At 44.7% G+C, this 27,002-nt stretch overlaps 1 protein-coding gene across 6 annotated transcripts in view; it reads left to right on the top strand.

The window, feature by feature from the left end:
• Window positions 1-27,002, top strand: part of LOC137564137 (intestine-specific homeobox-like) — a 974,377-nt gene that overhangs the window by 694,447 nt on the left and 252,928 nt on the right. For all 6 annotated transcript variants that reach the window (XM_068277567.1, XM_068277566.1, XM_068277568.1 and 3 more), the window contains 2 exons: window positions 1,859-1,985; window positions 11,590-11,750. In XM_068277567.1, coding sequence (XP_068133668.1) covers window positions 11,711-11,750 — 40 coding nt within the window. In that variant the 5' untranslated portion in view covers window positions 1,859-1,985; window positions 11,590-11,710. The remainder of the gene's footprint in view (window positions 1-1,858; window positions 1,986-11,589; window positions 11,751-27,002) is intronic.

Raw genomic sequence — 27,002 nt, 5'->3', positions numbered from 1 at the left:
TATCGGCAGATTTTCATAAGCTTTCTTCTCTTTTTTTTGTCTTTTTGTATGATCTTCTTCTGAAAGAGCTTCCTGTCAGATTTCTGCGCTTTCCTCTAATGGAGGTATAAGATTATTTTAGGATAAAACTGGTAGACAGTTGTTGCAAGAGTATTTCAATTGTGTTTTGCTTTGCGACGGAAACCACGTAGGTCACAGGTGACAGTGGAGAAAGTGTTTTGCCAGCCAGGAAATGAGCTTATCTGAGGGAATATTTTTTGCAGATGACGTGAGGCCTTATCTGGAGAAATGAGGTTCTTTTAAATTCCAGGTTAAGACAGTTTTCTCATTTGCATTTAATAGGACATTACCTTTAATTATACGTGTACACGTTTAGTATTTTAAAATAGAAACAAATACCCACTGAACTAATTCATTGATTGCCATGCCCATGACCTTTTCAATAACCTACAGCTGCATGTTCACCCCCAGTCAGTCTGAAACACAATTTTCACCACACAGGCATGTAGAGAAGGAAATAAATTAAAGAAGAATACTGCTTAACCGAAACTTAGGCATCCGGGATTGTCAACCACTGTCTCTCTCCCACTAATGCAGAGCAGCACACAGCAGAAAACATTTTTATGAAACTGCCCCCCCCCCATCTCCTGGCCCGCTACCAGGGGTGTAACAATAGACTCTGCAAGGGATGCAGCCGCAGGGGGGCCCAGAAGCCACTTTCTGCTCTCTGCACAATTGTTCTAATTGCTGCATCTGCTCAGTCACTGATAAGGAACCATACAAAGTTTTGCAGACAAAGATTTGTAGACAGTCCCTATTCAGTGTGCAGCAGGCTGTTCTGTACAGCGCCCAGCCCTCAACCTCTCTACCCCTCCCCAAGTGCTGTGTACTGTAGTGGTGATGAAGAAGAAGACTGCAAAGCCAGTTCTGCTTCATCAAAGATGGACAGAGTGAGTGTAATAAGCGGAGGATGGGTGCACACTCGTCTGTCGTTTTTTTGTATGCATTTTCTGCACACCATGTGTGTATGTGTGAAAACATGCACGTTTTATTACAGAAACTAATGTAATTGATAGAGAAAATGCGTACAGTGCTTTACTGCTGTCTGTTTTTATCTGCATGGGGGGGTAGGGGGGGGGGGGGGGTTGGCGAGAGGGGGCCCATCCAAAGTTTTGCAGGGGGGGCCAGTGATTTCTAGTTACGCCCCTGCCCGCTACCCCTCTTACCTGTGATTGGGGGGGCGCGCCTGACTGATCTCTGCAGGGGACCCGGCCCAATGTAGTTAACACCCCTGGTTAAAATGCACTACTTGTAATGGTTTTCATCTACACCTTGAGACTGCATGGATTTCTGAAAACATTGCACCCTATAACCGAGGCAAGAGGCCAGGCACTACTCCCTGCACCAATGACTAAGTACGTTTAACACTGATTTATCTGAAATCAGCTAATTGAGCTTCTACACAAAGAGCATGCTCTCCCAGTGATTGCTGTACAGAAATGTCCATGGAGATTTTATAATCCTTCTCTAGCATGGTATTACATCCTATGAATTGCTTATTCCCTCCATGATACCCGATAAGACGCAGCACATGTTCTGTGTTGGTGTGAGAAGCCCTTTTGAAAGTAAGAAAGACAGAAGAAAAGTTAGGCAGTCATTATGTTTAGGGGGAAACAGGCATAAAGAACAACTATGAAAACAAGTGAAAAGCTCACTTCTTTACAAATCCAATTTACCGGTATCTGAAACCAAAGTAAGAATATCAGATTCCAGGAAAGTCTAGAATTATTACTATATATGTATGTTTAGTTCAGCCTGCTATGTTTCACTTCAAACTCACTTTAATTATTTTTTTTAGGTTGATGAATCAAAACTAATAAAAAGAAGCCTGGAGCAAAAGTTCAATTGCTACAAGCAACTGATAACGAGAGAAATATCTCAAGGATGTAGGCCTCGGGTCTCACCTGGAATCAAAACAGATTACGGTATGCATGCATATTTGAGAGTCTCACACCAAACGTCAATAGTATAATTCTCTTCCCCCAGAGAGCTTGGGGAGAGGTTTTTATTAAGCTTATGGCGTAACGTAATGACATGTTAATATGACGTATGAAATGGGTTGTATTAAGGATATACATAGTCCATATAAAAGAACAATTGCTGAACATGCTAGATTAATGTTAGATTGTCCATTGGTCAGTGAAATCTGCTGGTATAAGCATTCTTCTAGTTGAGTAATGTCTGTTTGCTGTCTTCTCATAATCTTGTGATTGTCTCGTTCCAACAAACTGCAAGCTAAGCATCCTGTTACTGTCTTGTGACCCGTCTGTACAAGTTTCTCCTTTCAATCATAGGAATATAAGTATAGATTGATCTGATACACATTTGAAGGAAAATCACTTATTTGATAAACATCAAATTAACAAGCATTATTGATATATCTGGTTAAACATGTGAATAAGAGATTTTAGGTTACATACAGGGTGAGTGAGTGTGCATAAGAAATGACAGCAAATAATAAAACCTAAGGGTCTCTCGACAACACAACCAACCAGGTTGATGCTATTGACAAGGCCGTATTTATACTTTTATCGCCCCTAGGCCAAGTATGTTGGGGCTCTCCTTTCATGTGCAGAAGCGCCCCTCCCATTCCATGTGTAGCACCCTCTTCCATGAGTATAGCTTCTTTTTTTTCATGTCTTGCTCCCCATTTGCAGCCTTCTCTTCCTTATGTAGCAACCCCTCTTTCCTGTTGAGGTGGCCCCTTGGGCTGTAGCCGTCCAAGGCCTGTGCCTTTTTGGCCTTTCTGGAAATCTGGCCCTGGCTATTGAACGAAGTCTATGTTTTAATAGGTTCCCCTGGACAACTGCTGTTATCTTGTTTCCAACTACCGTGGGAAAAAAAATCATCTCTGCAGTCTAACTTGTGCTGAGAAAAAAAAAATCCCTCTCTTAGTATTGCTGAATGGCATTTTGCTGCTGGTAGACAGAGCCAAACTGTCATCCGCACAATTAAAAATGGAAGCTGAGGTGCTCCCTAGTGAAGCACATTAATAAATAGCTTTACAGCCACTTTGCCCCTTCGTGAATGAGTAAAGCAAACACCGTCCATCATGTGCAGGAAAACAGAGGGAAGGTGGACAGCTACAGGTAGCAAGTGGTGCCAAGAGGCTCCATAAAGCATTTTATAAATGACTGGTCTGCATCACTGACGTCTGCAGTGTGTTGATTTATCCCCTTCAACAGGTAGAGAAGCCAAAGAAGTCTGGAATACCGCCAGAGGCCTGGGTGAGAGCCTGATTCATTGCCAGCTAAGGGAAGTTTTTCAGCTGGTTATTTAAATAGGTCAACCTCCACTTCTCGGTTACCTGTTTCAAGTTGTTAAATTCTAAAAGGCAGATGAGCTTCAGCTTTTTTAAGGAAAATAATTTATACTATTTTGAAACTACTGCTGGGCCATGCTGTTATCTGATAGTTAAAGTGGAATTACAGTCAAAATTTCTCCTGTGCTCCAATAGATAAGCTGCATGATTACATGTAAGTTACATAATTCATAGCTCATAGTTTTTTTTTTCATTTTTTCTAGCAGAGATATGAACCACTGAGCTGTGCAGTAACATGGAGCTCTCCAATACCTACATTGTTCTTTTAACTCTGGATGCAGGAGATAAGAGCTTGTTTCTCCAAAGAAGGAAGATAGAAAAATGTGTTGTAGCTGTATAGGGTGTTGCTGCTGCTTACTTACTGGACTGGATGCTACGGTATTATGCAAGAGTGCAGCTTCCACCTTAGCTGAAGGCGATCAGGGGCAATTAAAGTGGACCTAAACTCTTGCACAGGGCAGAAGGAAAACATAGAGAAATCCACCCTGTATGTATTTAGAGACACGCTAGCTAGTATGGTCTGCTTACTTCCTCATTTGCGAAATCAGGACATTCATGAGGAATTAAGCCAGCTGTTCCAGGTAGCATGGGGATTTGCGCCATCAGCGGGACTAGGCAACACAGCCGGACACCACAGTATTTCTCCATCAAGTGCCCAGTTGGACAGTGTAGACTTTACATCTACATGCTGTTTATCTCATTGGAAGCGTGCATGCAATTTATTGCACATTGTGGGGGAGAACTCTGATTAAAGCCAATGGGTACCGGTAAAAAAAAGAAAAAGTCAGATACTCACCTAAGGAGAGGGAAGGCTCGGTCCTAATGAGCCTTCCCTCTCCTCTCCCGGTGCCCTCGGTGCTGCGCTGGCTCCCCCGTTCGCGTCCGCTGCCGCAGGGACTTAGGAGGTCTTCGGGAGCACTCGGGCTTTCGAAGACGGGCCGATCCATACTACGTACGCGCGAGCGCGTCATAGAGGGCGCTCGCGCATGCGTAGTATGGATCGGCCGCGTCATTGGGAGCCCGAGTGCTCCCGAAAGCTTCCGAAAGCTCCCGAAGGCATGCGGAAGTGGCAGTATTTGACCGAACTGGTCGAATACTGCCACGGGGGATCCTGCGCGGGACCGGGCACCGGGAGAGGAGAGGGAAGGCTCATTAGGGCCGAGCCTTCCCTCTCCTTAGGTGAGTATCTGACTTTTCCTTTTTTTTTACCGGTAAACATTCACTTTAAAGCATTACACTATGGTGTATTTCTATATTTTTTTCATATGAGCTAGAAATAAAACTTTATTATAGAGCGAAGGAGGAGAAGCATTAACCATTATTCATCCGAAGGGAACACAGTGGTATTCATATGCAAGATCCATCTGTTGTCTGAGGTGGCAACTATCTGAAATCTTGACTCAGTGGTGAGCGCAGTATCAAAAATGTATAGGTGAAGTCTTCCTTCTGGAACATCTATCGCTGCAAACGTACTTCAACGTGGACCCTTTGTAAATTTGGATCCATCTAATTGACTAGCGCAGTGTATGTTCCTTTCTCTAGTCACTACTACACAAAAGGATGAGGTCATGACCAAAGTATGTGCACTTACTGACCTTGAGTTTGATGGATCCAAACTACAAGTTTTTCTGATCTGACCTTTGAAACACTACAGCAACACAGAACCCTACAGCTACTCTTGGAGCTTCTGAGAGCTACCAGAGCAAAGGGCCTTTCTCTTTGCTCTGATAGTCAGTCATAATGGTAAAAATCATACACTGAAGTTCCCAGAAGAACTGGAGAATTTCTGTGCTGCACTGAGCATTGATAAACCAAAGCCCCGAGTTGATGCTGAAACATCACTACTATCCTTTTCACTCCTATGGAACAATGGTCTTCAGTGACTCCAAGACGCAAGAATAGAGGTCCTTGCTCTTCAAATTCTCTTTCATTCTAGACTCTTGACTTAGCCTAGAAAGATGACTTTCCCCTAAAGACCCTTTCACAAACAGGTGTTGTATTGCAATTTAAAGCTATTTGCAGTAAATGCTCAATGCATTACCCATCCTGTGCTATGCACATGTCCCTTTTTGCAATGGTGTAGAATGGTTCTCAAAGTTTTTGCAACGTGATAAAAAAATGAAGTTTGCAGCTATTGGCTTCAATTTATCAAAGGCTGTTCGATAACCATAACAAAGTCGTTAAAATAGTGCCTTCTGTATTTTAGACGTGTGTGTTCTAATTCATGAATATTTTCACACGTGGTAGATGTTCGGTAATTTACCGAAGCGGTAACAGAAGTTCTGTGTTGTTACCGCTGTTCTCCATGCAGTGAGGGCATTACAATAGAAAAGAGGCATCCCAGACATCCTGCTAGATGTGCATGTTATACTGCCTCTTTTTGCTCTGAATCTGTCTCATTAGTCTTAACATTCTATTTACTTAGCAGAAAGAGGGATACAGGGAGCACTAGGCTGGTTACAAAATTAAGTACAAATTTATTGAAAAAAGCCAAATACAGTAACACACACATGCAAACTCCCCTTTAAAAACAAGCAAAAAGCCTGGCCATAAGCCTGATATAACAAGAAGCCCACCAGTCCTCTCAGGAGTGCACTCCTATAGACAAAAAAGGACTGACATGTCAAAAAATCATGATCTTCGGGCCCAATTGCTGCATAGCCAGGTTATAGGCAGTTCCCAGGAGTAGCACTCTTACGCATATAAATGCAAGTCCACCCGTGTGCTGTATGCTGAATGCACGTCTCTGTGTATCACAACACATACACCCTCATTACAGACACTTACGCGTGTCTAACCTCTACTCCTACTGCACATGACCCCTTTTAGGGACGGGGTACCAGAGACTCACGTGACCTAGTGATCCGGCAATGGTCCGCCAGGAGATCCAGGTCGCTCTATCCCTGCGGCGTATATGCAATGACAAGGCCGGTCAAATCAATCATGGTGGAGCGAGTCGATCCTAATGTGCAAAGCGGGAGGAGGAAGAGAGGCGGAGGCACGGGGGACACTTGCGCGGCGTGCGCTTCTGGGTAGAACACACGTGACGCGTTTCGTCACTAATCACGTGACTTCATCAGACGTTCTATTTCTACTTACTTGCCACAGCTTAGATGAACTGCCAAGAAACCATACACATGCCCTACTTACCGTAGGTAATTTTCCCCACCAGGTCCGACTAGCATCTCTGCATATTCAAACAGGCACTCAAGGGGTTACACTACTGAAGGGTGCCAGGAAAACCTCTTTTGTTCTTTCCTCTCTGCTCAGTGCCTGGGGGGGGGGGGGGGGGGGGGTCTAAAAGCTCATTCCAACCGAGAAGCCTGCACAACCTATCAGCAGCACTTGCAGTAGACAGGGGCTCTTTCTATTGGCTGCCTGCTCCTGTGAATCATGGGGACATCCACATGGAAAGCATTCGAAGCTGGTTACCGACAGAGGAAAGCTGGAGGTAATCACCGCACATGATTCTGTATTTTACTGATTGCTGTAACCTTGATGAATTGACATTTAGGGCTCGTTCCCACTATCGCGAATCCGCATGCGTCCAACGCATGCGGATTCGCACATGTAATGGGAGTGGATGGGGCTGTTTCCACTCCTGCGGTGGCGTTGTGCGTTTTTTGTTGCGGAGAAAAAACGCACAAAAGAGGCAACGATTTCGCCTGCGTCGGGAATCCGTGCGAATCGCCGCTAATGTATTTAATAGTAAAAACGCATGCGTTTGTTACATGCGTTTTTACCCGCGATTTCGCGTGCGATTTCGCACCTTTTTCAATTTTTATTTTGCCCTGGCAGTGTCATGGTTAATTTCGCATGGCACCCTGCCATGCGAAATCGCACGCGAAATCGCGGGTAAAAACGCATGCAGAAACGCATCCGCATGCGTTTTTACAAGCGTCGGAATGCCGGCGAATCGCGTCGCAACAGTGGAAACAAGCCCTAACTGACATGTGTTGAGGTATTTACCTCTCAAGTCGGTAATTTACCTCACTGCTCAGTAATTTCTGCTTTTCATGCGGTAACAGCTTTGATGAATTGACATTTTCCCAAGTGCTCGAGAAAATTGGCTGTTTTCAGCATTACCAAATGCAGTTAAGCTTAATTAATTAAAGCCATTGTCTCTGAAACTACTACTTATATTGACATGCATTTTCTCAATGCTGGTAGCCCCTAGTCGTGTACTTTTCATAATATGTTCAGTCTGGATATCCCAGGTGCTGATCATTACCATTAATGTGTCAAAGCATTTTTAAAGAGTTTAGATTCCATTTCATCGTCAAGGAAAAATCAGGTGAAAAGTCCCGCATTTCCTATTATATATGATAGTTTCTTTCTCTAAAGCGGTAATTTTAAATTACTTTAATTTAAAACATATTTCTTTTTCAATGTGATTTTGGGCTTTTCAGCACTGAATTAAAATGAGCTCTCAGGAGAGGTTCCAGGTTTGCTTAAATTAAATTCTATGTGTTTTCTTCTATGATATTGCAGGACAGCACTACTGAGAAAAGCTGGCGATTGAGGTTTTTTTGTTCTTTTTCTTTAATAGATTAACTAATCTAATTGAATTGCTGAAGCAGGTCATTTCAACGCATGCACTAACCCCTGTTGAGCCTGATCTGGGTGCTGCCCTAGATATAATGTTATTATGTCTATGGCCGTGCAAGGTTAATTCGGGGTTCCGGCGATCGCTGGACCCCAAATTATTTCTCCCCGAGTTGCTATGACTCAGAGGGAGAATAGTAATTAACACCCTCTAAAATCTTTGCAGCGGCAGGCTGAGACGTCATTCGGCTCACCCTGCACCAAAATGATGGGCAGCGGTTGTCCATGAACGCTGAATTGCACCCTGAAGGGGCTTATAAGGGTGCAACATTAACATTCTTGGCGGTAATCCCAAGCTGAGCTCGGGGTATGCCGCCGCGGAGGATTACTCAGGCCCTGGTGGACCGATTTGGCTAATTTTTTTTTTAAACACGCAGCTAGCACTTTGCTAGCTGCGTGTCTTACCTAATCGCCACCGCTCACCGCCGATGCGCCGCTACCCACCGCGATACAGGCCCCCCCTCATACCCCTTGCACAGCCTGGCCAATCGGCGCCAGGCTGCGCTATGGGGTGGATCGGGACTCTGTGTGACGTCACAACGTCGATGACATCACTCCGTTCATCACCATGGTGACGGGAGAAGCCCTAAAGGAAATCCTGTTCAGAACGGGATTTCCTAATGGGCAGGCTCGCCGGCGGCGATCGGAGGGGTGGGAGGGACGCTGCAGGGAGGGGGGAATCATGTAGCTAGTGATAGGCTAGCTACATGAAAAAAAAATTAGGCTAAAAAAACTCCCGTTGCCGTGCGGTCGCAAATCAATTGACCGCCAGGGAGGTTAAATGCATGAGGGGAAACCTATATTTTCATTTGAAAAATTGTTATATCTGAGTTAGGCCCCTTTTACACTTAATCAGTTGGTATGCGTTAATGTGCGTTAGTATGCGTTAGTAGTACGAGTTAGTGCGTGTTGGTACGCGCTTTTTCTATAGCAGTGCATTGGGAAAAAGATTTCAGTTAAAACACGTTAAGTGTGAAAGGTGCCATAGGAAAACATGGGACTTACTTTGAAAATCAGTTTTCTTTCCGTTTTAACTGAGAGCAACTGATGATGGCCTCAATTCACTAAGCTTAACTCCTGTCTTTAATAACTCTTCTGAGCTGTTTTACAGTTATCACCATGGTGATATAATTGTGATAACTGAAAAACAGCTCAGAAGAGTTATTAAAGACAGGAGTTAAGCTTAGTGAATTGAGGCCTTAATTAAGTGTAAAAGGACCCTAACACAAGCTATTCTGGACTTAAACCACTTAATGTGTACAGTGCAGTATAACTACGCCCCTGGAGACTTCATCTTTGTTCCAGGGGTGTAGATATATACATCTCACCCGTGTACTCGCCCGTTAGCCCAGAGATTAATGAATGTGAACACAGTTCATCATTCCCCCCAACTATCATCTAAACTTGGTCTGTTGGACAATAGTTGGACATGTGTACATGTAAGCAAGCGATGAGACAAGTGACTGATAACAGGCAGTTTGCCCAAACCAACCAGCGGTTCAACTGACACAACTATTGGGCTGATATCGGGCAGTTGGCCATGTTTTGAAACATAAGCCATTTTGAATATGGCCATATTGTACAGGCCGCCATTCCACTTGCGCGTGCAGTATAAAAATGAGTTGGTTGTTCAGTTGGTTGGTGCGTGAATATTACAAGTAGTGTAATCACTTGGTTGTTGTTAAGCTTGGAGGTGTAATCTCCACAGTCAGCATACAACACATAAGCTGACGTGAAGGAGGTACACACACCAGCACAAGGGATCAGGATATCCCCAGTTTAGTGGAGGAGAGGACTGACTCCAATAGGAGATTGTGGTGCACAGAGCCGGTGCAGATCCGAACAGCCACAAACAACACTTTCGTAATAACGTCTCAGCGCAAAGTAGCGCTGAGCGCATAAACCAGGACTGAGGAGATCAGGACAGGTAGACAGAATGAACGCTTGCTAGCTAGCGACTACTTAGCGACAGCAAGCGTCCAAAACCAGACAGACTGGAATGAGGCAGCCAATGCGTTGCGGCGATGGCGTGCCTCACAAAGACAGGACAGGATAGCCAGAAAATAGCAGGATCGAGATAGATGAACGTAACACAGATAAATATACAATAAGTATGTTTTCCTAGCGTATTACAATTACAGCTATCAATGAAAACTATTTGTAAGGTCTGACTAACATATGTATATATCGGCAATGAACCGATATATGACATAAGCAGGAACGCTGACTAGGACTGGAGTAATACAGGGAACAGGACTCAGAAGGATTCGCTATCTCTTCGCAGAGATGAACGCAATCCACAAACAGTAACAGAACAGGATTCAGAAGGATTCGTTATCTCTTCGCAGAGATGAACGCAATCCACAAACAGGACCAGGAACAGGATAACTAGCTCAGCACGGGTGTTCACGGTACGCGCAAACTACCAAAACGTGCTGGAAAACTGACTAACTGAACACAGGAAATAAACAGTTCGTGTACGTATATATCAGCGACACTGATGTATCAACGTAACACGAATACAAGGAAAATAACAAAATGCGCAAGTATGCGTATATATTGGCGATGAACCAATATATGACACAAGACAAGCAAGTAACAACTTCTAGAACAAGAGCAGAACTAGGAGGACTCGCTGACCCCTTCGCAGGAGTCAGCGCAGTCCACACGGACCAGGAACGAGGTGGGGCACGAGCAGAGTAACAGAAAGAATCTGAGACTATGGTAGCCCATGAGACATTGCAGGAAGCAGTTCTTTATACTGAGGTCATCCAATGGGAGCAGACCTGCAGATTCCCACACAAGTGAATGGTAATTAATCACAGGCTGATAGCAGGAAAAGGCAGACAATGATATGCAGCCTGCAGGAAAGGGACAGCCCCTCCACTGCAGCAGACAATGTTTGTTTACACAAGAGCATGTTAAACTGTCATTAATTTCAGAGTGACTGCAGATGGAATCAGCAACTAGTTTAAGTGCAAACCAAACTATGCAAGAAAATGCATGTAATGACATCAGAACTGCTTGGGTTACAATACCACTGCAGCCAGCAGTAAACGCTGCAGACATGATCATAACAGTTGTGCGATATGTCATGTCATTGGGTTGGTTGTGTGCTTTGTTGAAGATGTGTACGCGCCTTAACATAATCCACCCCACCAATTTCTGGTCTGAAACTACTCATGTGCTTTGTGTCCTACTGGAAACAAATGTTTTACAAATGCTGTGTTTTTTAAAACAGGAGGCAGAAGTAAGATAAGAATACACAATTGCAACTAGCCAATCAGATACTTACAAGGCAGTGACCCAATCAAACAATTACATGATTCTTCATGTGTTCTCCTTGAGCTGAATTTATTTGTAGGGCCTAACTCTAAACTTTAACCCTTCAGCTAAGCTAACTCTGACACTAATATAGTTGATCTTGGAGCAGATCCTCTGCCTCCCCTTCATTTTCATGGAGCCTCAGTGCTAAGTGATAAAGAAGCAAAATTAACTGGTTTCATCTATAAAGTATCTCAGTTATAATAAATAGCCACATGACTATACTGATCAATTATCAGTCTGGTCACATCCTTACAATTTCTCTGTTCTTCTTTCAGATTATGACATTTTGGACAAGGGACTGTGTTTGAAGTCAACAGGCAGGTCCTACATCTGCAGCAGGTTGGGAATAGGGCAGGCTTTTCAGGCTGCTAAGCTCTGGCTCACACAAAAACATTTATGGCTCTTCTGAAATTTGCCACCGATCAAGCTTTGCAAGGTAATAAAAACAAATTTAACATTGCTGTAAAAAATTCAGCTGTTAATTATTTGTGTCAGAGATGTCCAAGTCTGGCCAGATGTAAACACTGGGGGAACAATAATGACATTACTGAGATGTTATAAGTTAAAAAAAGCAAGTTGCAGTGCTAGCAACAAGAGATGTACATTTCATTGTTTATCTAAACCACAAAACAAGGTCAATTTTAACAGCCATCCTGGTTTATATTAAGTAATGACATTTAACAGAAGTAAAGTGGTGGACTGAATACATGTTTCATGGTCCGCTAAAGCGTGTATCCTCTCCTCTCTGGATCCAGCGGCAGGGTGGGTCAATTTGATGTGACCCTCAAAGTAAAAAGAACAATATACGTCAGATTAAATTTCTCACCATAACTGCTTTGCAGTAGAGAATGTGTGTCCTCTGTGTGAGGTTGTCACAGGTGACAACCGTAAGACAGTGATCTGCTCACATGAAACCACTCAGACACTTGTGCGTATAAGTCTATGTAGTGAGATGCACAACTACTAGGGCTTCCTCCACCCTCCTTCGGCCTGATCGCTTCCTCGCAACCATCCTCCACCTCTTGGATCCTCCGCAATCCTCCCAGTAACTTCAGCCAGTCGGGCCAGCTGGCACAGGGCGGCTGAGCATACTCTCCAGTATTACTGCGCAGGCACAGAATGCTCCCAGCCACGCGCAGTAAGCCCTGACTCCTAAAGTTACTGGGAATCATAATGAGGGATCCAGAAAGCGGAGGCCAGTGGCGAGGGAGCGATCAGGCCAAAGAGGGCTGGAGAAAGCCCCAAGTATGCATGAATTCTTCCTTTTAGTTAATCTCAGGCTTACTTTAAATTTGCTCCTTTGCAAAGCAAAAAATGCTGCGATTTGGTAAGCCCTGGTTCTTTTGGTCAGATTGCCCGATCTGCTACAAGACTCCCTTATTCAATACTAATTAATATTGCCTCACATTGGCAAGATCTGCTGCAAATCCTGCAGATAGTTTAAAAAATCAGTAGACTGTGTAAAGTCAGCGTAGAAGGTAAAATGGTTATGGCTTGGCGGTAACACCAAATCCCTTTGTAAGTTTGTGCTCTATCGTTATTCTTGTTGACAACCTTCCACTAATGAGCAAGAGCCAAGAAAGAAAAATGTCTTTACTGTTCAAGTGTTAGAAGACTTGTTACAGCCAAGTTCTACCTCGCGGGTCGCTCTCCTGGAAGAATGGACTCACATTACGGGAATGATCTTCTCAGCGAGAGTCTGCCCTTTCTGCTATAATCTCCTCTAAACGCCTTTCTCGTGCCGGCTGCAGCCACACAGCCAGTGTGTCATCAGGACAGCCGTGATGCCGAACAGTAATGAACTCGCTCTGGACAGCATAACGAGCTACTGGGTGCCCTAATTCTTTCCGCTTGTTACACTTAATGGCAGGAAATATAATCCATAAAACTTCAAATCATTAAAGAAAAGAAAACCTGAACTCTCTGGCTTTTTTCTACATTTTAATAAGATTTATTCAGGGTATTATGAAGTTGTTTAAAAAGTAAAGGAGTACTCAGGACAATGGTTAAAACCTCTGTTCAGGCTGAACATTCATAAGGAGTCTGAAACCTACATGGGTGGTGATCCATTGGGGATGACTTTGGAATGGAATGGAATGGAATTGCATGCCTAAATATGCAGGGTCAAAAACCAAAAACCGCAAAACAATCGCCCTGCGGGAATTAGTTCATGCTACATAGCACTATCCAGGGTGCCACGAGGAGGCTTCCCATTGCCCCCATACAACCGGGTGGCCGCGGGGGTCCCAGGCTCTCTCACCGCCTGGAACCCACACAGCGGCACCCCGGAGGGGGAGGCTGGGGCGCAATGGGAAGCCTCCTTGTGGCGCCCCTGGATAGTGCTATGTAGCATGAACTAATTCCCGCAGGGCGATTGTTTTGCGGTTTTGGTTTTTGACCCTGCATATTTAGGCATGCAAAAGCAAATGCATATTTGCATGAGCAATGTCTCGTGATTAGCCAATAGGCCAAATTTGCAAAGCCAGATTTGTCAGGTTCACTTGGTTGATGCACACATTTTCTCTCTGTTGTAATTAGTTGCATGGCTCTGCCCAATTAAAGGGGCTCTACAGCGAAAAACTGTAAAATTTAAAATATGTGCAAACATATACGAATAAGAAGTACAGAGTAAAATGAGCCATAAATTACTTTTCTCTTTCTTACTTTGCTGTCACTTACAGTAGGTAGTAGAAATCTGACTGAAGTGACAGGTTTTGGGCTAGTCCATCTCTTTATAGGGGATTCTGTGGGATATATTTATTTTCAAAAGCACTTAGTGAATGGCAGTTGCTCGGTCCAACTGCCAAAAAACTGTGTAGCGAGCAGGGAAGCTGGCCAGCATCATTGTTTAAATCATTTTTAGGGAATATATTTATAAAGAATAAAAGCCTTGCTGAGAAACCCCTATAAAGAGATGGACTAGTCCAAAACCTGTCACAGATTTCTACTGCCTACTGTTAGTGACAGCATTATAGGAGAAAAGTAATTTATGGCTCATTTTACTCTGGAAAAATGTACTTCTTATTTGTATATGTTTTCACATATTTTACATGTTACAGTTTTTCGCTGTAGTGCCCCTTTAATATTATTTTTGCAGTGCCAGTGTTCACACATCCATGCAAATTCCGGAAATACTTACCTAAAAATAGGGGAGTCTCTGGATCCTTTAGAGAGTTTCCAACTGTGTAATCCAGTCCCACACTGCTGCTCATGGACTCCCCTAAGATTTCCAACAAGAGCTTATTAACAATCTGATCGGGGCTCTTCTCCAGGCATGAGCACAGCCGTACTGTGCCTGTGTAAGTGCGGCCACGCATGCGTGTTATAAGCTGGAGCCGCTCGTGCACAAGCTTGGAGCTCGTGCTCTGCATTACTGTGCTGGCACTGTGGGGAGGACCCAGGGAGCCTCTATAGCACAGGTGTCGAACTCCAGGCCTGGAGGGCCAGATCCATGCTCGTGTTTAGGATGGACTGAGAAAGAGAGGCATGTGTTCTACCTGATGGACCACACCTTTCTTGATTCAGACCCATCAATTCATTTGAGCTGTGTCAAAAATGTGTGAGGACCTCAGCCCTCGAAGGACTGGTTTCACATCCTTGCTCTATAGGATTAGGAGGCTAGACTCTTCTCAGGTACATATTTCGTTTTTGTCTCGAGCTCTGGCCTAGGTACCCTTTTAATTTGATTTTGTGCTGTTGTGGGCATTTTCAATGCAATTTTTTGGGATTACCGTATTTTTCGGACTATAAGACGCACTTTTTCTCCCCCAAATGTGGGGAGAAAAAGTCCCTGCGTCTTATAGTCTGAATGTGTCACCTAACGATGCAGAACTGATCCATGTGGCTGTCATTCATCCCCTTGTACTGGCCGCGGTGGGGCAGAGGAGCATTGATCCACGTGGTGGCTGCAGCAGCTGTCAATCATCCCCCTTGTACTGGCGGCAGTGGGCCAGAGAAGCGGCGATCCACGTGGTTCCAGCGGCTGCCAATCATCCCCCTTGTATTGGTTGCGGTGGGCCAGAGGAGCGGCGATCCACGTGGTGCCAGCGGCTGCCAATCATCCCCCTTGTACTGGCGGCGGTGGGGCAGAGGAACGGCGATCCACGTGGTGGCTGCAGCTGTCAATCATCCCCCTTGTACTGGCCGCGGCAGGGCAGAGGAACGGCGATCCACGTGGTGGCTGCAGCTGTCAATCATCCCCCTTGTACTGGCCGCAGCGGGGCAGAGGAACGGCGATCCACGTGGTGGCTGCAGCTGTCAATCATCCCCCTTGTACTGGCCGCGGCGGGGCAGAGGAACGGCGATCCACGTGGTGGCTGCAGCTGTCAATCATCCCCCTTGTACTGGCGGCGGTGGGGCAGAGGAGCGGCGATCCACGTGGCCGCAGAGGCTGTAATGAGTACTGATGCCTTTATATTTCCTTGTTTACCGGCGCCCCCTCATGACGTTTGACGCACATGGTCATGAGGGGGCGCCGGTAAACAAAGAAGTACAAGGGCATCAGTACGCGTTACAGCCTCTGCAGCCACATGGATCGCCGCTCCTCTGTCCCACCGCCGCCAGTACAAGGGGGATGATTGGTAGCCGCTGGAACCACGTGGATTGCCGCTCCTTTGTCCCACTGCGACCAGTACAAGGGGGATTATTGGCAGCCGCTGGAACCACGTGGATCGCTGCTCCTCTGCCCTGCCGCGGCCAGTACAAGGGGGGTGATTGACAGCTGCAGCCACCACGTGGATCGCCATTCCTCTGCCCCACCGCCGCCAGTACAAGGGGGATGATTGACAGCTGCAGCCACCACGTGGATCGCCGCTCCTCTGCCCCACCGCCGCCAGTACAAGGGGGATGATTGACAGCTGCACCACCACGTAGATCACTGCTCCTCTGCCCCACCGCGGCCAGTACAAGGGGATGAATGACAGCCACTGAAACCACATGGATCACCGCTCTTCTGCCCCACCACCGCCAATACAGGGGGATTAATGACGGGCACTGCTTGCATTGCCCCTCTTCAGCTCCAACCACCGCCAGTACAGGGAGATTGGAAGACAGCAGCCAGTAAGCAGAGATGCTTGGATCGTGCTGTTGGGAAAGGACAGAGTGTGTGGATGGACACCTGGATAGGTAAGATCATCCACTTTGCATTTGTAATGTTAAGTTGGTGTAGCAGGTAGGGGAGGCAGGGGTTAGTTTGATGTAGTGTAGTGTTACTGATAAGGCAGCAGAGGTGGTGTAGTGTAGTAACTTGTGGTGACATGGGACTAGTGTCATGTAGTGTAGTGTAGCGCAAGGTTACTGGCAGGGCCGCAGGGGTGGGTTAGTGCAGTGTAGTAACTGGTGTGGTGCATCAGGAATAAATGTAACGTAGTGTAGTGCAATGTTACTCCTGGGGCATCAGAGGTTAATGTAGGGTACTTAGTCTGGCTGGTGGGGGCAGGAGGGGTGAGTGGAGCTGGGCACTGAAGCTTAGACAGGGACAGCTTTCGGGAAAAAGGTCTACAAGACACCCCTGCACTATAAATGCAGCAGGTTTAGTATATATATTTTTTTTCCCTGGTTTTTGTCATCTAAACCTGGGTGCGTCTTATAGTCCGGAGCGTCTTATAGTCCGAAAAATACGGTATGTTTTTCTGTGCATACCAATGCAGTTTATCTACATTAGAATATATCTAATTAACTTCTAAATCAGATGCTATTTTCAAAAAAATAAATGTGTTTTTTTCTGTGTTTCTTTTGACTTACATTAAATGCAAGTTGCATATGGATAAATGCATCACTGTAAATGCATGAAAAATTGCACAACGCATGAAAAATAAATGTAGGTCAAAAGAGATGCCACAGAAATACATTAGATGTGTAAAAACACAAGATTGCATTTCCACACGACACACATACATTTTAATAAGTGTGAACGGCCTTAGGCCTCGTTCACATTAGGCAACGCGTATGGCTGTGCGTTCGGGACGCAAGCGCACATGATCAATTTTGGTTGTTTTTAGCCCCTTGCACACTCCTAGGAATTCTGGTTCACCATGAGCTTGCTGGGCAGTCTGTAACTGAGCAGACTTTTGGTTATTATAGTGCTGGATCAGTGCTTCCCAGTACTTTACTGTTATATGCAGGGTCTTATGATCGAGCAAAGATTTATCTGGAATTGGAGCTCAGAGGATATTTTACCTCACATATCAGCCCAGGGATCACCTGCTGCGTGAAACACGGCTTTTGTAACTCAAAGGGGAAGATGGGAATTTAATATAGAAGAAGGATGTAAGGCAATTAAATCTTACTTTAAAACACATTTGGCAATCTTTTTCTCTGTGTAAATCTGTGATGCGTCTGCTGGATGACTCAGAATTTGCAGCTAGTAGACTCTTTGTTTAATGTCGGCAGCTTGATTTACCGAGCCCCAGAAAGCCTAATTCTTCAGTTGTCTGTTGCTGGGCGACTGTGTTTGCCTGTGTTGGCCACAATCAGTATGTGGACAGTGATCAGAAGGGATCTTTGACTTTCACTGGTGGCCTTAGAATGACTATATGAGGTGTCCCACAATGCATCACTGCTGAATATGCAAATCATCCCTTTGATGTACACCTCCAGAACCGCTGGATTGCAATCATGTGTCAGCTTATTAGTATTCGTACATGAAAAACAGTGGAATGGAGTAACACTCACAGAAATTAGGGACTGGTGTGCCCAAGCCCAAAAGACCCTCGTACTCCAGGGTCCACGATCCAGAAAAAGGATGAAGGCTGGCACCACCAATTAGTATTTATGCTCTTTTATTGTATTAGCAAGATGTCAAAAAAGCTTTGCTAGGCTAGTGGCGACAGTGTAGCAGCCGGCATGATGACGCGGAGCGCCACCGTTCAGGAAGTCTTGCCGCCGTGGATCTTCACGGCCTACGGTGAGCTGGAGGAAGCCCCAGGTAAGTACCGATTTAATTTGTATCTACTGCTCAGGGTCCCTTTAAAGCATCTCTCTTTCTTAACTGAAAAGGTTGTGAAGTATGCTAAAGCAGGTAAATATCACACTGTTCCCAGCGCTTACTCTGTGGGGGTTAAGGAATGATGTACGTGACTTCATTCCCTATCTCCCCCCCCCCCCCCCCCATGTGCACTATGACAATTTCACTTGGTGGCTTCTTCTTATGCCCCTGCAGTATTAGGTAGCCTTTCTCTTACCACCCACCCTCAGATAGCAGTAAAAGGTAGACTCTGTCCAACACCCCACCACTAACACCCCAAATAGCAGTTAGTATGCAAATTTAATATCAATACAGGCGTAATTAGTGCAATTAAGGGGCCCTTTCCATTGCTGCTTGCGCCTGTGGTCGTGCCGCGCTGTGCCGTAGCTTTAGGGAACACCGCGATGGGAAGAGATAAGCACACAGTGCAGCAAGTTTACTATTAACCTCCTTGCCGGTCTAAAAAATCCGGCAAGGAGGCAGCGCCGCACTTTTTTTAAATTTATTTTTTTATAACACGCAGAGACCCAGTGTTGTAATATTACAACATCACATTTAAGGCTAAAAAAAAACCCCTCCCCCATTCTCTTCTTTTTAAAACCTCATGTACATTACTAATAGGACCTATTGTTCAGTTCTTCAGTGGGTCATAGTGGTAGCAAGATTTTGTCTGCATAGTAAACTTGAGAAGGTGATAGTTTTCTTTGAGGCAAGGATGAAGGGGTTTGCATGACTAATTGAATAATTTGTCTACCTGATAAGAGTTGTGGAATGGAAAGTGTGAAGTTGAAACATGAAACATGGACTAATGCTGGGAATACACGGGTCAATCTGGCGGCCGATTAGCCGCCGGATCGACTCCCGCTGCGTCCCCGCTTGTCCGCGCGTGCACCCGGATCGATTCCCACTCGTCCCCACCGGCGCTTCTTATCTCCCGCTCGATTCGCTGTTATTGTCCGGCCGCGGGTTTCGAGCACGGAATCAATCCCCGCGGTGATCGGACACGTCGGATATTATCAATCGAGCCATCAGCGGCTCGATTGATAAGGGGGCATCGAGCCGTGTATGCCCAGCATTAGGGCTGGTGCACACCGAGCAGGTTTTCTCGCGTTTTTACAGCCGCTTGCGGCTGTGAAAACGCGTGGGTAATGTATTTCAATGGGGTGGATCACAGAGCGGGAGGCATTATGCTGAAACGCATACTCCCGGGGTGAGGAATTTTTTGGATTGCGGAGGCGTTGCTGCCTCCAATGTTAAGTATAGGAAACACGCAAACCGCTTTGAAAAACGCCAGTTCAGAGCGGTTTTGCAGGTGTTTTTGTTACAGAAGCTGTTCAGTAACAGCTTTACTGTAACATTATATGAAATCTACTACACCAAAAACGCTACCCAAAAACGCAAAACACTAGGTGAAACGCTTCCTAAAAATAAGAAAAAGCGTTTCAAAAACCGCTAGCGTTTTGCGGATCTGCTATCGGTTTTTGGTGTGCACCAGGCCTTAATATCAAACCTGGCTGTTCCTGCCTGACAGGAAAGTCATTGGAACTTCCACAAATGCCTATCTCCTGCAGCCCTCAGACCTGCCAATACATATGGTAATTGATGACATTTTTCATTGTTTGATGCATCCACTGTAAACAGGCACCCAATTTGTACATCACAGGGTCCTGCTTGCAGACTTCCTAACCTTTTTTTTTGCCCTGTTGTATCAACTGTTATCCCCTGTTACCACCTGTTCTTTAACAGCTAATTTAATTCGAGTTTTTGTATACCTGTGGTTAGGTGCTGGCAATTAGCTAATTTGTTTAATTTATGTATGTCTCTACCTACTGTATAGAGCCTTTGGAGTAAATTCATGGGCCAAAAGGCCATTACCCCATAACAGCTTCCTGGTCAGCACACTATTAAACTGTAATATTGCCCACTTGAGCCATAGAGAAACATGGACATTACCTTGCACATTCAGTTGTAACTGACAGCAGCTGATATATAACTGATATATAACTGACAGCAACTGGTATATTTCAGTCCTGACAATCTTGTTAGAACTGGAAGGGATCACTATAAGAAGAAAACGGTGAGCTTCTGAGAGGAAAGGTAAGGATGTAATATTCATTTGCAGCTACATCATGTGCTTATTTTAAATAATTTTACTCAGTACAGGTTTCGGTTAAATACACCGACAGCAGAAACATAAATAACGACAGGGCAGTGCAGGCGATACTGCACTTGGAATTTACCGCCCTGACATGCCCCCTTTCTGCTTCTTGAATACTAGTTTCGGAAAATTTACCGCACAATTACCGCACGCACGATATTGACCTGCGATGTCATTCATGAATACTAACTTCCGCTACATGCTTGCGCTAAATTACCGAACGCTCGATAAAGCATTCGGAAAGCGTTCGGTAACACTTGATGAATCGAGGCCATAGTCTGGATCCAGTGGGTTTTTTTTATATGATACTCATTTTTTGTATTAAATTGATAATACAAATTAATTTTTTTCTTTATTATACTGTTGTTATTGTGCATATACATGAACTTATGTGGGTCTTTATAAACTGTAAAGTAAAAAATAACTTAATTGTTCCTTAGGCCCGGTTCACACTTGCGGTGGCCCTCCGGAATCGCCGTGCCGGAGCCGCACCGCCTGCAGAACGGACGGAACGGACGCACGGCATAGCAATTAAAGCCTATGCGTCCGTTCACATGGGTCCGTTCTGCAGAACCGGAGCCGGACCGGATCCGGGCCGGATCCGGACTCCGGCCTCCGTTCCAACATGCGCTATTTTTTCATCCGGCCCCTCCGGCAGCCGTATCCGGGGCGGAGCCGGACTGCACCATCCGGCCAATACAAACAAATGGGAACCGGAGGCCGCACAACACACTAACTGAGAAATCCGGATGTTCTACCCCACCTCCTATGCGGATTTTTGCGGCGATATTGGCTGGGGACACATGGGCAAGCATTTTGGAGTGGAGCAGCACGAGCTGGAGGTGTTGGCAGGATGTTGGCAGCATGTCGGAGGTGGAGGTGAGTGCTAACAGCAGAGGGCCTGATTCCACAGGTCCCCCTTCTGCTGACCTCCCAGACCCCAACATTTTTTTTTTTTTTACGTTAACTTTGCCAAACGGATCCGGATCGCATCCTGATTACTACCTGATGCAACCTGACCGGATCCGGATCGGATCCGGATCAGAACCGTACGGTTCCGATCCGGATTCGGTCCGGATCCGGTCAGGTCATCCGGTCCGTTTGGCAAACAACCGCTAATGTGAACCGGGCCTTACATGTGTTCAGAGTGTGAGTAATACTATTGAACTTCTGCTACTCTACAAGCCCAGCGTTGCAATTTTACAACATCCTCCCAAAAAGTTACTAAAATGTCAAAATAAAAAAAAAAACACTGATTTAGGCATCACAAGCCTCCTATAACAACATGTGAAAGGTTGAAACATTTTTTTGAAGTTTTTTTCTATATTTGGGTCTCTGGGGGTTAAATCATGTAGCGAGCCCAGGCGACGGGGCGGGATGACGTCACCGACGTCATAGACGTCGGGACGTCACAGGGAATCCCGAACTCCCCCTTCAGCGCTGCCTGGCACTGATTGGCCAGGCTGCGAAGGGGTCTGGGGCAGGGGGGCGGCTCGGCGCGGCGGGTAGCAGCGAATCGGCGGCGAGCGGCGGCGATCGCGTACGCAAAGTGCTAGCTGCGTGTAGGAAAAAAAATTATGCAAATCGGCCCAGCGGGGCCTGAGAAATCCTCCTGTGCAGGTTACCCCGAGCTGAGCTCGGGATAACCGGCAAGGAGGTTAATACAAGCACTCAGCTTAGACCAGGAGTGTCCAAACTTTTTAAGGGTCATATAGCTGTTCTTGAGAGTGCTAAACACAATTTTTGCTGATTGCCCTAGGTACACTATGCTTGTGAAATTTTGCCAAATAAAACATTTCCATGGCAAATAACCCATATACCGTGTGCCGTAAGCACAGTGGCAGCTGGCCAGCTGCTAACCAAACGTACATACAAAAAAGGCGCTTGGAAAAAAGGGCGCTGGATATAGCCCAAATTATACATTTTTATGTAAAACAATATTTTTCGTTTATAGCTTATAAACAAAAATCAAGTGCTAAATATGTTGAATACACAGAAATGAAACGGCAAAATACCGTCTATAACAAAAAACTATATTTACACTTGTATTAAGCATTGTAATACAATTGTAGATATTGCAGGTATTTTACTGCGACTATACCTAACTGTACTCTCACACAGATCTCTCCCTATCCCTAACCTCTAGCCCCCCCCCCCCCCCCCCCCCCTTGTGTAAATATACATAATTTAATAAATTGTATATCCTACTAATATAATAAATGGGAAAGTTCGGATGTTTGGATGTTTGGATGTTTGTTACTCGATCACGCAAAAATGGCTGAACGGATTTGAATGAAATTTGGCACACACATAGTACATTACCTGGAATAAAGTATAGGATACTTTTTATTCCCATAACCAAAAAGGGGGCGGAGACAAATACAAATTTCACCGGAAAATGTAAACTGCAGCCATTCTTACACTGTTAATGGTAGGGTTCTCAAACTTTGCACAGTTGGTCGTTGGGTGACTGGGATTAATATTCAGAAAGGTGGGTGGAGTCTATAAAAGCCAATCAAAATTAACCTATTGATTTTCAAGGGGAATATTTACATTGCTGCCATTCTTGCACTGTTAATGGCACAAGCCTCAAACCTGGTACAGTTGATCATTGGGTGACTAGGGTTCAATTTCAGAAAGGGGGTGGAGCCACAAACAGCCAATTAAATTTGTTTCATTTCAATGCACATTATTGATGCCAAACACCACAAAGATCACAAACTTGGTAATTGATTAATTGTGTGTTAGGGTTAAAAAAGTGGGCACAGCCAACACCAGCCAAATACATAAAAGGGCAACGCCGGGTCATAAGTGGGTGGAGACAAATACAAATTTTGCAGGGAAAATGTAAACAGCAGCCATTCTTACACTGTTAATGGTAGGGTTCTCAAACTTTGCACAGTTGGTTACTGGGTGACTGGGATTAATATTCAGAAAAGTGGGTGGAGTCTATAAAAGCCAATAAGAATTAACCTATTGATTTTCAAGGGGAATATTTACATTGCTGCCATTCTTGCACTGTTAATGGCACAAGCCTCAAACCTGGTACAGTTGATCATTGGGTGACTAGGGTTCAATTTCAGAAAGGGGGTGGGGCCACAAACAGCCAATTAGATTTGTTTCATTCCAATGCAAATTATTGATGCCAAACACTGCAAAGCTCACAAACTTGGTAATTGAGTAATTGATTCATTGTGTGTGAGGATTAGAAAAGTGGGCACAGCCAACACCAGCCAAATACATAAGCGGGCAACGCCGGGTCATAAGTGGGCAGAGACAAATACAAATTTCACTGGGAAAATGTAAACAGCAGCCATTCTTACACTGTTAATGGTAGGGTTCTCAAACTTTGCACAGTTGGTTACTGGGTGACTGGGATTAATATTCAGAAAGGTGGGTGGAGTCTATAAAAGCCAATCAAAATTAACCTATTGATTTTCAAGGGGAATATTTACACTGCTGCCATTCTTGCACTGTTACTGGGTGACTGGGATTATTATTCAGAAAAGTGGGTGGAGCCTACAAAAGGCAATAAAAGTACCTACTGATTTTTCAGGGGAATATTTAATTGCTGCCATTCTTGCACTGTTAATGGCACAAGCCTCAAACCTGGTACAGTTGATCATTGGGTGACTGGGGTCTACATTTATAAAAGGGGGTGGAGCCACAAACAGCCAATATGATTGGTTTCATTTTAATGCAGGTCATTGATGCCAAAGACCGCAAAGCTCACAAACTTGGTCATTGAGTAATTGTGTGTTAGGGTTAGGAAAAGTGGGCAGAGCCAACACTAGCCAAATACATACCCGGGCAACGCCGGGCGTCCAGCTAGTATTTCATATATTGTACTGTAACTATACCTAACCCTACTCTTTCTGAGTTCTGTAGGTGTTCATTCAGCTCTGCAGTGATTTTAGGAGCCGTGGTCTTGCGAGGTTTTCTAACAATTTAAATCTGATGGTCTCTCGCAGACAACTTCGACTTTCGGCCACAACTGTGCTTAGCTGAGGATGTTTTTCCTTCTCTTTCATAGGCAGTCATTACTTTTGAGATAGTACCTCTTGAAATGCCAAGCATTTGGGCAGTTTCTGTTACAGTAGCGCCTGCCATACAAGCACCAACAATTTGGCCTCTTTGAAAGTCTGAGAGATCTGCCATTTTTACAAATTATAACCAACTTTGGTTTAAATATCTGTAAAAAGACAATAATTTTAATTAAACATATCAAATAGCAAAAATAATAAACAAAAAAATGTAACATATGTCAAGTTTTGATTGCTTAAAACATGTTCAAAAATAATGATGCCAAAATGTTTGGTGTTTCCATTATTTTGTCCAACCCCTGCACTTCACTACAAATAACATGAATAGAATAATTTATATATTTTTAATAGAATAAATAGCCTTAAAATCACATACACATTAAAAACATTATAAATAGAAAAAGATATATATGTATAATAGAATAAATAGCCTTACAATCATGTACACATTAAAAATCTTAAAATAACGGTAATATTAAAAGCGATATATTAGTAAGATAATAAATCTGAAAACTATAATCGGCGCATTATAATTCTGAAAACAAGGTTATTACCAAAAGCGATGTATTTCCAATACAATAAGGTTGAAAATTAGATTTAAGCATTATACGTATGAAAATGAATTTTAAAACCATAAAATAAGTGTGAACAAAAATGTACTTGTTACAGTCCTGAAAGCGAAATTTAAAAACCGAAAAAGTAAGTAAAACCAAAAGTCAAAAATGAATTTGTAAACGATATTTGTAATAAACTTTATTCTATAAACAAAAACTTTTGTTAACACAATCCCTGTAACCGCTATTTCTCGGGCGCCCTAATTTTGCATTGCAGCCTATGGCGGCGCCCTTTTTGTCCATTAGCCATATGCGCCCTTTTTCCTGCTTCCGCTAACCAGTGGCTGCTGCTGGCCCCTGCATGACGCACCACAGCTATGGCCTGCGCACTGCATGGAATTAAAAACTGTGGGGGCCACCAGAAATGGCTTAGCGGACCACATTTGTCCCTCGGGCCGGACTTTGGAGATATCTGGCTTAGGCTCAACACACACCATACAATCTTGATTGTTCAATCTTACCACTTTCATGTAGTATAAGAGCTTATCCAATCAATCATTCCAGGTATTTTCAATCTGTTGGCCCTTATACTACATAGATTTGGTAAATCTGTACAACCAAGATTGTATGGTGTGTGTTGAGCTTTAGATTGTACTGTGTTAGGTAGCAGAGATCTGCACACACTGCGGCTAGTTTAGTATCAGTATAGGTACAGAGTAAAATTATACTATACATAGTAGAGGTAGCAGGCACTGCAGCTAGTTTACTATCAGTGCAGGCTCAGAGTAAAAGCTTATACTGCATATACAGAAATTCAGATCAAAGTTTTCCAGCTAGTCAGTCCAGTGAAATGAACAATTTTCACACAATAAAAGCAATGGCGTGACTTAGGAGTTTGGGGCTCGGATGTGAGTTTTACATGGGGCCCCAAGCACTCTATTGATATGGAGCCCCAAAACCTACCAAGGACAGCTGCAGTGTAGTCAATCAGAGGTGTAATCAGAGTAATAAAATAGCTTGTTAAGGATTACCAATATTAAATGCACATATAGAGGTGTTCAATTTCAGCAAAGCACCAATAAAAAGCTGATAAAATAGATGAAGGAGGGCAGCCTCTGCATCCCCTATTGCTATGCAGCTAAATAAATGTTATCTTATTCTGTGCAATCTATTTTTATCAATTGATTCTTTTAACTTTACAATTCTTTTGCCCTCTGTGGGAAACAAAAAAAAAAAACCTTCATACACACCTTAACCTGACCTTCCCCCAGGGATTGGTGCTCCCCTCCGCTCTGGCCGGCATCCCCGCATGCTCTGACGTAAGTGTCGGGTCCTGGCTTGATGACGTCATCAAGCCGCGACCCAGGACTTTAGCAGCAGTACAAGCAGGGATGCCGGCCAGAGCAGATAGGTCCACAGCTGCTCATTGCTGGAGCCTGGGAGGTGACTAAAGGCTGCTTGCAGTAAGGGGGACACCTGGCCACACTGGGGACACCATGCTTAGCCGTACCAGGGATCCGGCTGCCTGACCCCACCCAAACGCACCCCCCCATGCAAAATCACCTGATCCTTAAGGGGAGTTAGGCAGCCGCCAGCCGGTCCCGAAAGGGCTAAATAATTGTTGCTTGAAACCAGGCTCAGATTTACCTTCCAAGAGCCTATGGGCACAGATATTCTGGCACCTTAGACTTTGCCCTCCATGAACCTACAACCCCCAACAAAGTGCGCCGCGAGTGTGCTAGCTTTCACGTCTCACTTACTTCACTTGCCCGTCAGGTAGCTACCCCTTATTATTAGGTAGCCAGAGGTACCATCAATTTTAACCATTTCCCCTCCCCCGGGACGAGTAACTACGTCCCTGCAAACTGCCATAACTCTGTGCAGGGACGTAGGTACTACGTCCCTCCCGGCACCCCCCCCCCCCCCCCGCGCTCGGTACCGCCGATCGCCCGTCGCTAGATCAATGAAT

Source organism: Hyperolius riggenbachi, chromosome 3 (genome assembly GCF_040937935.1).
Source record: "Hyperolius riggenbachi isolate aHypRig1 chromosome 3, aHypRig1.pri, whole genome shotgun sequence".
NCBI classification, from domain to species: Eukaryota; Metazoa; Chordata; class Amphibia; order Anura; family Hyperoliidae; genus Hyperolius; species Hyperolius riggenbachi.
Note: the sequence above shows the minus strand (reverse complement) of the source record. Positions and strands in the feature narration are given on the sequence as shown.